Source organism: Theropithecus gelada, chromosome 6 (genome assembly GCF_003255815.1).
Source record: "Theropithecus gelada isolate Dixy chromosome 6, Tgel_1.0, whole genome shotgun sequence".
Classification (NCBI taxonomy): domain Eukaryota; kingdom Metazoa; phylum Chordata; class Mammalia; order Primates; family Cercopithecidae; genus Theropithecus; species Theropithecus gelada.
This window is the reverse complement of record NC_037673.1, coordinates 167,932,995-167,950,330: the sequence shown is the minus strand read 5'-3', so window position 1 is coordinate 167,950,330 and position 17,336 is coordinate 167,932,995. Positions and strand designations below refer to the sequence as shown.

General features: G+C 44.2%; 1 protein-coding gene across 1 annotated transcript; it reads right to left on the bottom strand.

Moving 5' to 3' along the window:
* Nucleotides 1–403: 403 nt before the first annotated feature.
* SMIM23 (small integral membrane protein 23) lies at nt 404–5,921 on the bottom strand. The gene is made up of 4 exons (XM_025389173.1): nt 5,817–5,921; nt 1,195–1,246; nt 927–994; nt 404–696 (listed from the first exon to the last, which is right to left on the bottom strand). The coding sequence occupies exons 1-4, from the start codon at nt 5,919–5,921 to the stop codon at nt 484–486; spliced, it is 438 nt and encodes a 145-aa protein (XP_025244958.1). The 3' UTR covers nt 404–483.
* Nucleotides 5,922–17,336: the final 11,415 nt, after the last annotated feature.

Sequence of the window (17,336 nt, the reverse complement as noted above, 5' to 3'; positions counted from 1 at the left end):
TCCTCTTACCACACTCCAGGGGGGAAGGAAAAAACATGTGAGAAAGGAAGAGCTATTTATCCGACACCCACCTGCTATGTGGCAGACACACTCTGTATACACACCCTAGATACATTATCTTCCTGTAAGGCAAAGTGTGTTTCCCTGATTTTTATATGTGAGAAAACTGAGTCTCAGGTTAAGGAAACTTACACAACGTCTCAAGAAAGTAGAAGAGTCCTGAACCCATGGCTGGCTCTGAAGCCCGTGTTTGTTCCAGGGGGCCATGTCATGGTGCCAGGGAGAATATCTCAGCCGGGCTCTGGTGTTCCGCCAAGGCTGTTTCTGTCAGCATTCATGAATGTGAACAGCGGACTTCATTTCCCAACTACTTTATTTTCTTGCCTGCCTGGAACTTCAAGAATCAGACCTCTGCCCTGCTTAGAGAAATCCCTGGCAACCCCTCCCCACCTTTGTGCTCTCCCCAGGCCCCAGGCCCACCCCTCACATGTGACTTTTATGTGTGGAGCAGTGCTCCTCCAGGTGCGGCTCTCCCAGAAGAGCATCCAGCCACAGTTCCAGGTCCCGCACTAGCTGCTCCAGCTCTCGCACCTCTTCCTCTAACTTCTCCAAGAAGACATGCAAGTTCTCCTTCAGCCAGTTCCTGATGGTCTTTATCGGTTCTTCCGAAGGCTCATCGGTCTGATATTCAAGTCCCTGGAAGGCAGACACGGAAGTGGCTTTCTCAGACAGGACCCTCCTCCCCGCCCCCACTGGTTTCAAAAAGATCCCTGGGCCTTTGCACGTGCTATTCATCGTGCTCATAGTACCCACCTTCTACACTTGGCCAGCTCCTACTTATCTTTCATGACCCATGTTGCCAATGACACCTCCTCTGGAAAGCCTTCCCAGATTGCCTCACCTCAGTACCTTGCTGGATATGTTACCTGGGAAACTACAAGATTCTGGTAGTAGTTACATTCTCTGATCCTTTCTGACACCTCCCAACTGCTTCCTGAAACAGGCACAAACATCACCTCTTAAGAGCAAATGAGCACTAATTGAAATAAACATGGTTAGTCATCCCAGTGTGACGAAGGGTCAGTAGGAGAAGGCAGGTTATGGAGGTCTCCTTAACAAGCAACCATCTTTGGAATACTCCACCAAGCTTCATGTGGATTTGGTTCCTTCTTTCTCAGATTCCAGAATGCTCACCTGATATTCCTGTGCTCAAGTACAGCACCAAGATCAGCAATGCCAACAGCGTCTAGGGTGCAAGAAGAGGAGGAGGAGGAAGAACATGAGGATGAATTCTCTTCAGGTCCACCTGCTTCCATCACAAAGGGCCAGGCATGGGCATGCTTATAAGACAGTTTTTTGAGCTTAACTTTTGTTCTAGTTATCTAAGTCACACTTGCTTACTACAAAACTCCCAAACTTTGAAGAAATAGATAACATGGCAACTCACTGATGTTGAATTTTCATTTTCTCTCATTTAAACATCTTTCGTTTTAATCGATCTTGAAATTAAGATCAAACTTCTTTGTGATATAATTTACATATAATAAAACACACACATTTAAAATGTATAGTCTGATGAGTCTGATGAGTTTTGATAAATGTCTATACCTGTAGACCATCACCCCAATCAAGATGTAGAACATTTCCATCATCTTAGAAAGTTTCCTTTTGCAGTCAATTCCATTCTCACTCCTGCCCTGCCTGGAGAGAACCATTCATCTGTTTTCTGTCACTATGAGTAGTTTGGCCTGTTCCATAACCTTGTATAAGTGGAATTATACAAGGTGTGCTTTTGCATTTAGTTTCTTTTGCTTAAGATACCGTTTTTGAAATGCCTCCATTTTTTTGTGCTCAATTTTATTGATGAGTATATTGTGTATTTGATTGATGAGTATTTATTTTATATGAACATAGAATATTGCACAATTAGTCTCTTTACCTGTTGATAGACCTTTGGGTTGTTTCCAGTTTGGGGCTATTATGAATAAAAGTGCTGTGAACACTCATATACGAATCCTCGTATGGACATATGTTCACATTTCTCTTGGGTTAATATTCAAAAATGCAAATGCTGGGTTATATGGTAAATGTATGTTTAAGTTTATAAGAAACCACCACTGACTTTTGTGTACCCACTGAGCAACTATACGTGTCCCCATTTTTGTGGTAAATTGCATTGTGTTTTAAATATTGAGCCAAGTGAGTTTCTTCAGTAAACTCTAGTTGTTCATGATGCATTAGCTAGCCTTTTTGTATATCGTGTGATCTGACAAGCTACTATTTTGTTGAGATTTCTTACATCTACATTCATAAGGGATTGGTTTAAAATTTTTTCTAGGCTGGGCATGGTGGCTCATACCTGTAATCCTAACACTTTGGGAGGCCAAGGTGATTACTTGAGGTCAGGAGCTTGCAACCAGCCTGGCCAACATGGCAAAACCCTGTCTCTACTAAAAACGCAAAAATTAGCTGGCCATGGTGGCAGGTGCCTGTAATTCCAGCTACTCAAGAGGCTGAGGCAGGAACATTGCTTGAGCCTGGGAGGCAGAGGTTGCAGTGAGCCAAGATTGCGCCACTGCACTCCAGTCTGGGTGACAGAGCAAGACTCTGTCTCAAAGAAAAAACATTTTTTTTTTCTGTACATTTGTAAAGTTTTGGTATCAAGGTTTTGTTACCCCCTTAAAATGAATTGGTAAGAACTCCCTTCTCCTCTATTTTATAAAATAATTTGTGTAAGACTGGTATTATTTTCATCTCAAATGATCGATAATATTTATTGGTTGAAACTTTTGGGCCTGTAGTTATTAAGACTATTTCTTCTTGAGTCAATTTTGGAAGTTGTACTGCCCAGGAAGACTTATCCATTTCACCTAAATGTATCGGCATCAAATTGTTCCTAATATTACCTTAATATTCTTTTAATGCCTGTAAGAGTCATGATAATAATCCTCTTCAATTCTTTTTAAAAATGTATTTAAAGGCCGGGCGCGGTGGCTCAAGCCTGTAATCCCAGCACTTTGGGAGGCCGAGACGGGCGGATCACGAGGTCAGGAGATCAAGACCATCCTGGCTAACACGGTGAAACCCCGTCTCTACTAAAAATACAAAAAACTAGCCGGGCGAGGTGGCGGGCGCTTGTAGTCCCAGCTACTCGGGAGGCTGAGGCAGGAGAATGGCGTAAACCCAGGAGGCGGAGCTTGCAGTGAGCTGAGATCTGGCCACTGCACTCCAGCCTGGGCGACAGAGCGAGACTCCGCCTCAAAAAAAAAAAAAAAAAAAAAAAAAAAAAATGTATTTAAAGAAAAGAGGTCAAGAGAGGAAACAAGAGACCTCTTTCATTCTTGATATTGGTAATTAGTGTATTCTCTCTATGTATGTTTTTTGTTTAGTCTATTTAAAAGTTTTCCAATTTTTAATTTAATTTTGCCAATTAAAAATGGTTAATTTTATTGTTTGTCTGCTTTACATTTAATTAATTTCTGATTTTGTTTTTTTTTATTTATACTATTGAGTTTAATTCTTCTTTTTCCGCTAATGTGGAAATTTTGACCATGCTTTTAAAGTCTTCTTGTTTTTCAAATGTGTGTGTGTGTGTGTGTGTGTGTGTGTGTGTGTGCATATTGACCTACATCCGATTTCCCCCAAACTCACTAGATTGTGGCTGAGTCAGATTTAATTTGCCTTAAAAAAAGAATAAATTTCTTAGACACCCAAGTATGTGAAGTAACATTTAGACCCAATACTAAACAAAGAAGATGAAAGATTTGTCTAACTTGTCTCTTCCCCAGATAATTTTCTTTATAATACTAGCAACTATATTATTATTAACTTAAAAAAATAAACATGTTACATAGCAACAACTGGTTGAGTTTCACAGACACAGCAATAAGTGGAAGAAGTCAGACACAAAGGTATACACGGTATGATTCCATTTACATGAAATTCGAGAACATAGAAAACTCAGCTGTGATGACAGAAATCAGAATCACTGCTATGGGGGTGGGATGCCAGGTGGGCGGAGCCCCGAAAGAGCTTCCCTCGGTGCGAGAAATGTTCTACAGTTTGATCTGTGTGTACACCCAATGCAAAATCATCACACTGTACATTTAATATTACGGTCCTTTTTCTTTTCTTAACAATATTCCTTAGGAATCTTTTCATGGAAGACATGCACTAACTGTCACAATCTTAAAATGGCTGATGAGTTTTCGTGGCCTGGAAGCTCTTCTGTGTGTCTCACCAGTCCTCTATCAACGTATTTTACAGGTTGATTTCTCCCCCAGCATGCTTGCTGCAGGTTTCCATACTGTGCTGCATGGAGGCAAAGGAAGGAACACGGATTAGGATTGAGTTTGAGTCCTTTTGCTTGTGTCGTCTTGGGGCTTGAGCCAAATAATTTCTCTGAGCCTCAGTTTCTTCGTCTGTAAAATGGATTTTGAAATACACTGAAAAGTCTTTCAAAAAAGAAGCAGGCCGGGCACGGCGGCTCACGCCTGTAATCCCAGCACTTTGGGAGGCTGAGGTGGGTGAATCACGAGGTCAGGAGTTCGAGATCAGCCTGGCCAATAGGGTGAAACCCTGGCTCTACTAAAAATACAAAAATTAACTGCGTATGGTGACGGGCACCTGTAGTCCCAGCTGCTAGGGAAGCTGAGGTAGTAGAATCGCTTGAACCCGGGAGGTGGAGGTTGCAGTGAGCCAAGATTGCACCATTGCACTCTAGCCTGGCAACACAGCGAGGCTCCGTCTCAAAAAAAAAAAAGAAAAGAAAAGAAAAGAAAAGAAACAATGGGACTCTGGCAGAATCAAGGTGGGAAATGCTGTGGTAAACAAAGCTAAGCAGACTTCTTTGTTGAAGGACTTCTCAGAGCCTTCCTTACATGAATGAGCAGCGTCAGTCTTCAGGAGGGGATGAGGGTACGTAGCCTTCTTCAAGCCACAAAATTCTATAAAGAATGTTTCTAAAAGGAGCATTCCTGGGGTCTGGTGTCTAGGGAACACTTTTTAGGAAAAGCCGCAGCATGATGGGTGCCCATGAAGGCCCCTGTTATGTGCTCCAAGGTCCAGCAGATAGGAAGCACTTGGTGCATATATAGTAAATTAATGAGTGAACATGTCTTTTGAAAACAGAGACAGCAGAGCTGACTCGTTCATTGCTCTGCTTAAAACCCTTCGACAGCTTCTTCTTATCCTCAGAATAAACCCTTGTTCAGGATTCTTACAGCAGATGAACCTGATTGCAGGGGGTTCTAAAATCAGACGGATGTGTTTTCAAATCTTGTTATGTCCCAGCTGTATGGCCCTTTTGCCTTTCTGGGCCTCAGTTTACCCTCTGTGAATGAGGTTGATAGCATCTAAGAGATGGGGTGTGGATGCACCAGGCTGTGTGCAGCAAGCATTAATGTTTTCCATTTTGACGAAATCCCACGTGAGTGTTGAATTTCAGCCCTGAGAATGAATCCTCCAGGAGCTCTCCAGTTCAGGAGTATTATCCTATTTCAGTTCATTCACTCATTCACTATCTATTAGGCACCAAGCACCATGCTAGGCACTAGGGATTCAGTGGGAAACTCAACAAAAAGCCCAGTCCTTCTGGAACATACTTTCTGCTGGCAGTGCTGAGAATTTAATAAGACAGTGTCAGTGACGGCCCCGCCAAGAAGTGCCTAAGCCCCTAAGCTGTGCTCCACCAGAGTGGGGTCCAGGGACAGTTGGGTCCAAGGTTCATCCCGGGCTTCGAGGGCCTTATAGTCTGTCTGGAGTGGCAAAAGGAGCCCAGGTGGGAGGAAAGCAGCATGTACCCGGCCTGGCCTCACCTGCTTCTTGTCATCACAGTGGCTGTCCATTCTCCGTTCAAGCAGCTGGGCTGCCACCCGCTCTGCTGCCACCCGCCTCCTGCTGCCCACTTGCTGGGTTGCCATGGCCTCAGATCTGGCTGCCTGGGTGGACGAAGGTCCCCTCACTCAACAGGCAGAAGGGTGCCCTTCCCCTCCCCCACCTGTGGTCACCAGGCATCCTGCAAACATTGAGTTCTGATGTCACAGAAGGTGGGGACAGCAAGGTTCCCACCTTCCCACCACCCTGAGTTTTAGTCCCTTCCCTCACTTTTATTTTTCATATGAGTGTAGAAAACGAAGATAAGGAAGAAATGCATCAAAATATTATGTTTCAGGATGATGATTTTTCTGATTATTTTCTTCTATATTTGCAAGTTTTTAATAAAAATACTAATTCTAAAATATAAAAACAATAGATTGGGTGCAGCGGCTCACACGTGTAATCCCTAGCACTTTGGGAGGCTGAGGCTGGAGGATTGCTTGAGTCCAGAAGTTCGAGACCAGCCTGGGCAACATGGCGAGACCATGTCTCTATTTTTTAAAAATTACAATAAATAAATAAATAAATAAATAAATAAATAAAAGCTATTTTTAATTGAAAAATGTATGGAGATAATTGTAATTCACATGCAGTTGTAAGAAACAATACAGAGAGATCCTGTGTACCCTCTACAAGGTTTCCCCCCAATGGTACAGTAATATCCTGTCTCACTGCAGTAGATCACAGCCTGGATGTGGACATTGATACACTCTATCAATTCTACGCAGACTTCCGCAGTGTTACTTGTTCTCATTTGTGTGTGTGTGTTTAATTCTAAACAATTTTGTGTAGGTTTGTGCACTTAGGACTACAGTCAAGACACAGAAGAATTTCAAAATACAAGGGGCTTTGTGCTGCTTCGTGATGGCTGCTGCCTCCCGACCCCACCCACGCTGCCCCTAACTCCTGGAAACCACTCATCTGCTCTCTCTTTCTAAAATCTGTTTATTCCAAATGCTACATAAGTGGAACGAAACAGTATTTAACCTTTGCGGATTGACTTTAAAAAAAATAGTGTAACTCCTGGAAATTCACCCAATTTGTTACATGTATCAGTATTGATTCCTTTTGACTGCTGAGTAGTATTTTGTGATATGCGTATGCCATGCTGAAGGACATGTTCCAAACATGCTCAAAAGCCGGCTGCCTCCAGTTTTTGACTCTTGCGAGTAAAGGTGATATGAACATTCTTGTACATGTTTTTGGGTAAATGTAAGTTTCATTTCCCTGGGATAGATACCTGAAAGTGCAATTGCTGGGCCATAGCATCATGGCATGATAGTTTTATAAGAAATTGTCCTTTTGACTTAGGATTGTCTTGGCAATGCGGGCTCTTTTTTGGTTCCATATGAACTTTAAAGCAGTTTTTTCCAATTCTGTGAAGAAACTCATTGGTAGCTTGATGGAGATGGCATTGAATCTATAAATAACCTTGGGCAGTATGGCCATTTTCACGATGTTGATTCTTCCTATCCATGAGCATAGTATGTTCTTCCATTTGTTTGTGTCCTCTTTTATTTCACTGAGCAGTGGTTTGTAGTTCTCCTTGAAGAGGTCCTTTACATCCCTTGTAAGTTGGATTCCTAGGTATTTTATTCTCTTTGAAGCAATTGTGAATGGAAGTTCATTCATGACTTGGCTTTCTGTCTGTTACTGGTGTATAAGAATGCTTGTGATTTTTGCACATTAATTTTGTATCCTGAGACTTTGCTGAAGTTGCTTATCAGCTTAAGGAGATTTTGGGCTGAGACAATGGGGTTTTCTAAATATACAATCATGTCATCTGCAAACAGGGACAATTTGTATCATATGACCCAGCCATCCCATTACTGGGTATATACCCAAAGGATTATAAATCATGCTGCTATAAAGACACATGCACACGTATGTTTATTGCAGCACTATTCACAATAGCAAAGACTTGGAATCAACCCAAATGTCCATCAGTGACAGACTGGATTAAGAAAATGTGGCACATATACACCATGGAATACTATGCAGCCATAAAAAAGGATGAGTTTGTGTCCTTTGTAGGGACATGGATGCAGCTGGAAACCATCATTCTTAGCAAACTATCACAAGAACAGAAAACTAAACACCGCATGTTCTCACTCATAGGTGGGAACTGAACAATGAGATCACTTGGACTCGGGAAGGGAAACATCACACACCGGGGCCTATCATGGGGAGGGGGGAGGGGGGAGGGATTGCATTGGGAGTTATACCTGATGTAAATGACGAGTTGATGGGTGCTGACGAGTTGATGGGTGCAGCACACCAACATGGCACAAGTATACATATGTAACAAACCTTCACGTTATGCACATGTACCCTAGAACTTAAAGTATAATAATAATAATAAATAAATAAATTAAAAAAAAAAAAGAAATTGTCAAACTGTTTTACAGAATGGCCATGCCATTGTACATTCTCATTAACAGTGTATGAGTGATTTGGTTTCTTCTCATCCCCACCAATGTCTGTTTTCACTATTTTTTAATTTAACTGTTTTGATAGGTGTTTAGTAACATCTCATGGTTTTAATGTGTATTCCCCTGATAGCTAATGATGTTTAATATCTTTTCTTTTTAAAAAATTTTATCAAGCAATTTTTTTTGTTTTGTTTTGTTTTGAGTGGAGACAGTGTCTTGCTATGTTTCCCAGGCTGGTCTTGAACTTCTGGGCTCAAGCAATCCTCCCACCTCGGGCTCCCAAAGTGCTGGGATTACAGATGTGAGCCACCATGCCCTGCCTGAACATCTTTTCATATTAGCTTATTTGCCATCTGCACCTCCTCCTCAGTGGAATATCTATTCCCGTCTTTTGCCCATTTACTAATCGGGTTGGTTTTGCTACAGTTGAGTTTTGAGACAGTTTTTTGCTCATTTTAGATACTGGTCCTTCTTAGGATATATGGTTTACAAACTATTTTCTCCCAGTCTGTAGCTTAGCTTTTCAACTTCATCACATGAGCTTTTGCAGAGAAAATGTTTTACGTTTTGATCCAATCTGTCACTTTTTCTTTTATGAATTGTGCTTTTTCGTGGCAAGTCTAAGAACTCTTCACCTAGCCCTAGGTTCCGAAGATTTTCTTTGTTGTTGTTGTTGTTGTTGTTGTTGTATAGCTTTACGCTTCTTATTTCAGCCCGTGATCCATTTGGAATCAATTTTTGTATAAAGTGTGAAGTTTAAGGTTCATTTTTTTTGCTTATGGGTGTCCAGTTGCTCCAGGACCACTTGTTCTGTATTCTGTTTCATTGATCTATGTATCTATCCCAGCATCAATACCACACTGTCTTCATTGCTGTAGCTTTACAGTGAGTCTTAATAGCAAGTAAAGTGATTTTTCCTACCTTGTTTTTCTTTGTCAAGATTGTTTCAGCTCTCATAGGGCCTATGCCTTTCCATATACACTTTAGAACAAGCTTATCTAGTCAACAAACTATTTTGCCAGCTGGGATTGTGATAGGAATTGCATCAAACCTATGAATCACTTTGGGGAGAACTGTCATATTTACTCTGTGGTGTCTTCTATCCCATGAACACAGTATGCTTCTTCATTTATTTAGGTCTTCTGTTTTGTTTGTTTTTTAACCAGCACTTTGTAATTTTGGGGATATAGCTTTTGTACATGTTTTGTTAGGTATATACCTAAATATTTCATATTCTTTGGGCTTTCCTTATACTTTAAAAGCTCCCATGTACCAAACAAATTTCATGTGTTAAGAAATCTTCAATGTTCCACGTTTTGTGAACTAACTTTACCAAAGTTCCACATACAGAGCTTCTGATTGGCACCCAGATAACTTATATATGGAGGCCTGCTGTACGCTAGGCATTTCACTAGATTATTTTACTACAGCTTCTCTGGGCTATAATTCTGTGGGTAGTGGGAAATTAAATCTGTCTTACTAACCATTGCATTTCTGATGCCCCTTATGCAGCCCGTTACATAGTAAATGTTCAGTAAAAATACCTGTTGAAAGGATGAATAATGAACCATCTCAAACTGCAGGCTCTGAGAGGCCAGGAACTGTGTCTGGTGAATACATTTTTGTATTCATAGTACTTGGCTCAGTAAATATTTGCCGAATGAGTAAAGCAGGTGGTATGATTTTACGTTTTGAAGAAGCCGAGGTCCAGGGAGGCTAGGGAAGATTATTGGAATTAATGGGTGTCATGAACGAAGTACCTACTGTGCGCCTGACCCAGAGTAAGTGCCTTCCACATGTTACCTCATCTAATCCTCCTAACTGCCCTACAAGGCCGGGCCTGTTAGTTTCTGCTGGGAATGTTAATCTCCTTACTCAGTGGCACATACCCTGCCTTAGTACGGGTCTATTTAACTCCAAAGTCTTCTCGTTTACCACAAGGAGTTAATGTAGTTTCAGCTAAAAACAAAGAAAGTGGTCATTCTTGCCTTTTGTGGCTTCATTGTGCATAAGCAGATGTGAGAGTTCCATTAGACTTTTTGAATATCAGACATAACCACCTTCTCTCCTGTCCTTCTGTGTCCACAGTTTGTTCCTTCGGGCAGCTTCATGGTCTTCCTGACTTCAAGAATGAAGCTGCAGACCCTCGCGGTGAGTGTTACAGCTCTTAAAGGTAGTGGACTGAAAGAGTGAGCAGCAGCAAGATTTCTTGTGAAGAGCAAAAGAACAAAGTTTCCACAGCATGGAAGGGGACCCCAGTGGGTTGCTGCTGCTGGCTGAGGTGGCCAGCTTTATTCCCTTATTTGTCCCCGCCCACGTCCTGCTGATTGGTCCTTTTCACAGAGTGCTGATTGGTCCATTTTACAGAGTGCTGATTGGTCCATTTTATAGAGTGCTGATTGGGCCATTTACAATCCTTTAGTTAGACACAGAGCACTGATTGGTGCATTTACAACCCTCTAGCTAGACAGAAAAGTTCTCCAAGTCTCCACTGGATCCAGGAAGTCCAGCTGACTTCACGTCTCACTTCCAACTCCGTGACTATCCCAGGTTGGCGCGTGGGGCATTTCATACAATCTCCACTGCTTTCTGCCTCTTCTTGTGCACATCTTTATTGTTATTACTAAAGTGGCTATGTTGTCTGGGGTAAATGCCCAGGGTTCGTTGTCTCATGCCAGGAAAATTTAGGATACGGACACACAAAATAGGCAAAAAAGGGGAAAGAAAAACAGCTCTAGAGAGAGATTGAGAGGGAACTTCTCAGAGGAAAAGACCAGCCAGTGATGGTTGCACCAGAATTTCACAGTTAGGCTTGTGGAGGTGGTGTCTTATTTACATAGGGCTCACAGTCTGGTTCCATGAGGTATGACATTTACGTAGCGTGGGGAAGGCTAGCTGCCCCACCCTAATCTTATTATGCAAATGAACTTTCCCCTTAACCAGGGCTGTCTTGTCTGCTCCTTACTATACACGTGGCAGACAAAGAGAAGGGAAGATGGAGGTGCCATCTTGAACATGATTGACACAACTGCGGCCTCTATGTCTGCAGCTCGATTTTACAGGCTGCTCTTTGTCAGAAAGGAAAATAATTAGGGGCTGCTTTTCATTAAAAGGAAAACCTTACCGAGGACTTCCACACCCTCTCTGTCTGACTAATTAATTTCTTCTTAACTCCTGTATTATTACCATGCGTAACTAAGATATTTTGAGAGTTTTCTAAGTACTGCGCACTGTGCAAAGTGCTTTACATGCATTGGTTCACTGTACAAATATTACAGCTCTAGGTGGTAAATCGTACTTTTATCTCCATTTTACAGATGGGGAGACTGAAGCTTAGAGTGACTAAGTCACTTTCCCAAAGTTACTCAGCTGGTAAGAGGCAGGGTTGAGATTTGGACTGCACCATTCTGGTGACAGCACCCTGGCTCTTGGTGGCCGTGAGATACTGCTTCTTCTCTAGGAAGATTCAAGACCAGAGAAAGAAAGAGTCCAGCCCAAGACAGTCCAAGGAGAGGTACCAAACTCAATTCTCTTGCCTCCCACTTGAGGGCCCTCCAAAGGCCATTTGCATCATCTTGATGGTCTTGCATGCACCCATGCAGTTGCTGGCTCTTGGGCTTTATCTGGTGGACACATTTGAAATGTCAAATGCAGGTACGTAAGGACTGCTCATTAAGCTAATTATGGCACATCAAAAGTAATGAATTACCGTCACGAAAAGTAATGAATTACAGTAAAAAAAATTTACAGTCACACACAAAAAAGTAATGAATTGCAGTCACATTTTTCTAGGAAACACAATAAATTCTTCCAGGAAACTCCTTCGGAAGGCAGAGCTTCCAGGATTTGATCTCAGGGCGGGGAGGAGAGGGAGGAAGAGCTTCCCCATCCAGCCCTCAGAGAACTGGCCCAGTAGCTGGTGTGGGCAGGGGACTGGCAGAGGGTCAGTATGGCACTGGGTGCTCCACACTTCCTAGTAAAGGAAGAGGGAGAGAATGAGAAAGGAGAGAGAGGCCTTTGAAGGAGGGAATTAGGGAGCAAGTCAATGTGAGAATGAGTTGGCGGGGGGCAGGGAATGAATGGAAATGTGTGAATGAATAAAGATTTCCAGGGGAATAACTAATCAGTCTTGAAAAATTACACTCTGCGAAGGGAGAAATCTGCCCCAAACCTAATAAGTGGAGACCAAGCAGTGCTTTGTGCTTGAGTCGTGTGTCCCAAACACACCTGGGTTCAAATCCTAGTATCATTGTAACATTCACTTGGGAAAGTGACATCATGTCTCTAAGTCTCAGTTATCTGAAAAGTGAGGCCAATAATAATAATGTGTGTCTTACGGGGTTACTGGGAGGGCTAAACGGGAAGAACTCACTGGATAATGCCTGCCTTAAACTGGAAGCTCAGGTAGTTTCTCTCTCTTCCCCCCTTCTCCCTCTCTCTCTCCTTCTTTTCCTCCCTCCCTCCCTCTCTCCTTTCTCTCCTCCCTCCCTCTCTCCCTGCCTTCCTGTCTTCATTCCCACTCCCCCCTCCTTTTCTCCTCCTCCCTTCTTCAAGTATTTGATGGGCTGCCCCTGTGCCAATTGAATTTAATTCTCCCAGTAATGTAAGATTGCAAAGAGTTTATGTGAAAAGTCTATCCGGAAAACTGATAGAGATGACATAATTGGCAAGCCTGTACAGGAGTGGGCGGGGACTACGGAAGGAAGAGGACCGGATGGCTTCATAAAGGAGGAGGCATTTTTGGCTAGTTGGAGGGGAGAAGAAAGGATGTCTGGGGAGACTGAGAATTATGGGAAAAGACCTCACAACCTGGGCCTGAAACCAGAACCCAGTCCTAGCCTGGGTCTTGTGCCTACCTTTAGTCCACAGAAGAAAGACTTGTGTTTATAACAAACATTGCAAACTCAGATGTATGCAGGTACCGAACAGTTAATAAAACGAGAGACGTAGTCTGGGTGTGAAACAGAAGGGCATGGTGGGGACCATGGCAAAATCATAACGCTTGCGTCCAGAAAGGCCAGCCAATTGTTGCATGAGAATGTGGGGTTCAGTGTGGTGAGAACTTCTGATTTATTTTCAAGAGATGTAAGAAATTCAGTCTTTTGTGTGAAACCTCCTGACTTGTAAATGTTGGCAACAAATTCAACTTTAGAAAAAAAAATCACAGTGTGAGCCCAATTTCCGCCATTAATTTGTGAACTCTCTTACTGTGTGTCTGCTGTGCTCAAACGAGGCTTGTCCCTAATCCTCTAAACAGCCCCGCTCTGTGGAGCTTGTTACCTGCTATGGCGAGCCACAGAAGCCCCTGTGGCTAACTCACATTCGAAAAGGCCAGTCTTGGAGAGGTGAGAGGGACTTCCTGAATTTGATGGGAAGGCTGAAACTCCAGGGAGAAGAACAGCCGTTGGGACCATGGGCAGGGCATATTACAGGCAGACACTGAACCAGAATGGAACACTGGGGTAAATGTGTACCCTGCGTGGTGGGATTCCAATGCCATGAAATAATTCTAAATCCTCTTGGTGTCTGTGTTAGTTACCAATGGCTTCTATAATGAATTATTACAAATTGGATGGTTTGAAATGACAGAAATTAATTTTTTGTAGTTCTGGAAACCAGAAGTCCAAAGTCAGTAGCACTGGGCTGAACTCTGAAAGCATCCATATGGCTGTGCTCCCTCGAGGGGAACCCATTCCTCAACTCTTCCAGCATGTGTGGCTGCCAGCATTCCTTAGCTTGTGGCTACAGCACTCCCATCTCTGCCTCCATGGTTACATTGCCTTGTCCTCTTCTCTGTCGCTCTCTCTCTCTCTCTCTCTCTCTGTGTGTGTGTGTGTGTGTGTGTGTGTGAAATTTTCCTATCTCCCTTTTATAAGGATTCCTAGGATCATGCTGGGGCCCCTTGCATAATCCAGGAAAGTCTCTTTATCTTTTTTTTTTTTTTTTTTGAGATGGAGTCTCGCTCTGTCACCCAGGCTGGAGTGCAATGGCATGTTCTCGACTCACTGCAACCACCGCCTTCCGGGTTCAACCAATTCTCCCACCTCAGCCTCCTGAGTAGCTGGGATTACAGACACTTGCCAACATGCTTGGCAAATTTTTGTATTTTTGTAGAAACGGGGTTTCACCATGTTGGCCAGGCTGGTCTTGAACTCCTGACCTTGGGTGATCTGCCTGCTTCGGCCTCCCAAAGTGCTAGGATTACAGGCATAAGCCACCATGCCCAACCAAATCTCCTCATCTTAAAACCCTTCATTTGATGACATCTGCAAAGTCCTATTTGCAATATAAGGTAATATTCACAGGTACAAGGGATTAGGATGTGGGTATCTCTTGAAGGCTTTTCTCAGCCCACTACTGTGTCTTTGGGATGCTCCCTGCAGATTCAAAGCTCTGGGCAGGGACAGCTGCTAGGCTGAGGTAGGGAGGAGGCTGGGGGCTCCTGCTGCTCTTGAAGTGGGAGACAAGGCTGTGTCACCCCCAAGACTCACCTGATGGGTGATTACCTCCAGGGAAGGAGGGACTGGGGCTGCTGAGTGTTGCCGCTGTCCCTTCCTCCCTTCTGCACTGAGATGGAGACCTTGTTCTGAGAGGCTAGGGGATGTCCAAGCTCTCAGCCCCAGGAGGGCAGGTCTATCTCCCTCTCACAGTCCATGGCACTCCAGAACTTAGCACAACACCTGGCACTGAGTAGGTGCTCAGTGTTTGTTCACAGGCTGCTGCCTCCAGGTTCTGTTCTCTCTCACTGTGGCAAGTAGAGGCTGGGAGGCCAGGCCAGCTGAGGGGCAAGTGTACACATGGACACACAGCCTTGGCATAGGCTTGCCTGCTAGGGCCACAGGCCACACCAAAAATACCCTTCTGCACGCCCCATTAACCAGAGGGCTAAAGAACTGTGACCAGTGGACCAAAAAGGAAAAAAAAAAAAAAAGGGATTAATTTATGAGGCGTTCTGCTGCCTGGATGGCTCATTGCATACCCGCTCTGGCGATGCTGCTCTGTAATGTGCTTCTAGACTTACTGTACTTCGACATCCAGGGGCCCTTTTGTAACATGCCAAGTATTCCGCCGTTATTGTTCTAGGCACCTCCTGTTGGTCATTGGGCTAATTTATTTCAGTCGGAATTTCAGGACCAGACACAACTCTTATTACTCACTGCTTCGGAGAGGGAATAAAAGAGCAATTGATATTTGGAAAAATGAAAAATATGTCCAGAATACTTTGGGCTCTGAGGCCAAGAAGAAAAAAAAAAAAATAGGAGGGGAAAGCTAGAGGGAAAAATAAGGCGGGCTCACCCCGTCATGCACTCTGTCGTGGCCTGTCTCGGAGACATGGAGTCTAGAATGTCTGCAGACAAATGAATCAATGGCAGGGCTCTGAGAATTCCTCAGGCACCTGGGCCCTTCCGCCCATGACTTCAGCCACCACCTGCAGGAGCAGGACTGGAAAAGGTTGGAGTGTGAAGCGCCCCTCAATTAGTTGAGTGTGTTAAATTGGGTCTCGGGTTGGAGGGTGAGGGAGAAACCCCAGTGGGGTTGTTGAACTCCTAAGTTTGCTTGCTCCCGAATCCAAGACTCTTATGGAAAATTAACGTAGGAATCGAATTTTGAGATGTGACGCCCAGACGCTTGCTTTCAGGACCGAGACGATGCTGAGGAGTGAGAAGGCTCTGGGCATGGGCATGGAGATGATGATGATGTGCTCCCTGAGCCCCTGTCAGTGGTCTTCTGGTGGCTTGAAGGCAAGCATCTCCCTTGCCATTCGAGACCCTTGCCTGGTGCATGTGGGTGTGAAATCTGTGACTTCGCTGTTCCTGGAAGTCCTGGTTGAACACTGGGTTTTTGGCAGACAGAGCGGCTTCTGCAGAGGCAGGAAAGTGGGGGATGGGTTTAGCTCTGCCCTGGCCAACAAAAACCGCCAAGAGTGACGATGTACGTGAAAGTGAAGGGGTGGCTACACGTGCCTCGGGCATGTTGTGTTGTGGTCTGGGGCTTGGGCTGCAGAGCTGGGCATCCTGAGGACAAATCTCACCGCCCCCCTCCACTCGCTGTGAGACCATGGGCTGCACGCTGTACCTTGAGAGGTCTCTGTTCTCCCATCTGTAAGGTAGGGATAAAAATACCTGCCTTAGGCCAGGCGCGGTGGCTCACGCCTGTAATCCCAGCACTTTGGGAGGCCAAGGCGGGTGGATCACCTGAGGTCAGGAGTTCAAGACCTGCCTGGCCAACATGGAGAAACCTTGTCTCTACTAAAAATACAAAATTAGCTGGGTGTGGTGGCGCATGCCTATAATCCCAGCTACTTGGGAGGCTGAGGCAGGAGAATCACTTGAACCTGGGAGGCGGAGGTTTCGGTGAGCCGAGATCACCCATTGCATTCCAGCCTAGGCAACAAGACTGAAACTTGATCTCAAAAAACAAAACAAAACAAAGCAAAACAAAACAAAACAAAACAAAATGCCTGCCTTACAGGGTTGCTGTAAGGGAAAAAAAGATAGCGTGTAAAATTCTGACCCCTGGTGATGATAATATGGATTCCCTTTTCATGCACATTCATTTACTGTTAAGCATTGAATTAAGCACTTTGCATTCATTCCCTTATGGAATCCTCACAGCAACTCTACGAGATGGAAACTAAAACCATGTCTGCTTTGCAGATAGAAAACTGAGGCTAAGGGAAATTGGGGGCCTTACCCACAACTCCAGAGCCTGAGTCCTTAACATCTACTGCCTCCCCCGGAGATCAGGGTCTTCCGGTGAGGCACTTACGGTAAGTCAAGCCGGAGGAGACAGACTCCGGCAAAGTCCACCACTGCCTCCTCTTCCTGTGGTGATGGGGAGGACCACTGTATCTTCATAACAGGATCCTTTCACATGGTAGAGTTACCCTTGGAGGGGCAAGGTCCACTCCAGGAGACACGTGACAGCAGGGCCCGAAGGAGGAGGAGGTGGGGGTTGGGGGATGCTCAGTTCTTGGTGCTGGAGTGTGAGGGCAGCATCATCCTGGTCTGTTCCGGATATTTCTTT

Excerpts from the sequence above, each read along its gene's own strand:
- SMIM23 (XM_025389173.1), bottom strand. The coding sequence starts at position 5,921 with ATGGCAACCCAGCAAGTGGGCAGCAGGAGGCGGGTGGCAGCAGAGCGG. Across the intron at positions 1,247-5,816 it reads ACTGTGATGACAAGAAGCAG|ACGCTGTTGGCATTGCTGAT; the intron begins GTGAGGCCAGGC and ends CTTGCACCCTAG. Across the intron at positions 995-1,194 it reads CTTGAGCACAGGAATATCAG|GAAGCAGTTGGGAGGTGTCA; the intron begins GTGAGCATTCTG and ends TGCCTGTTTCAG.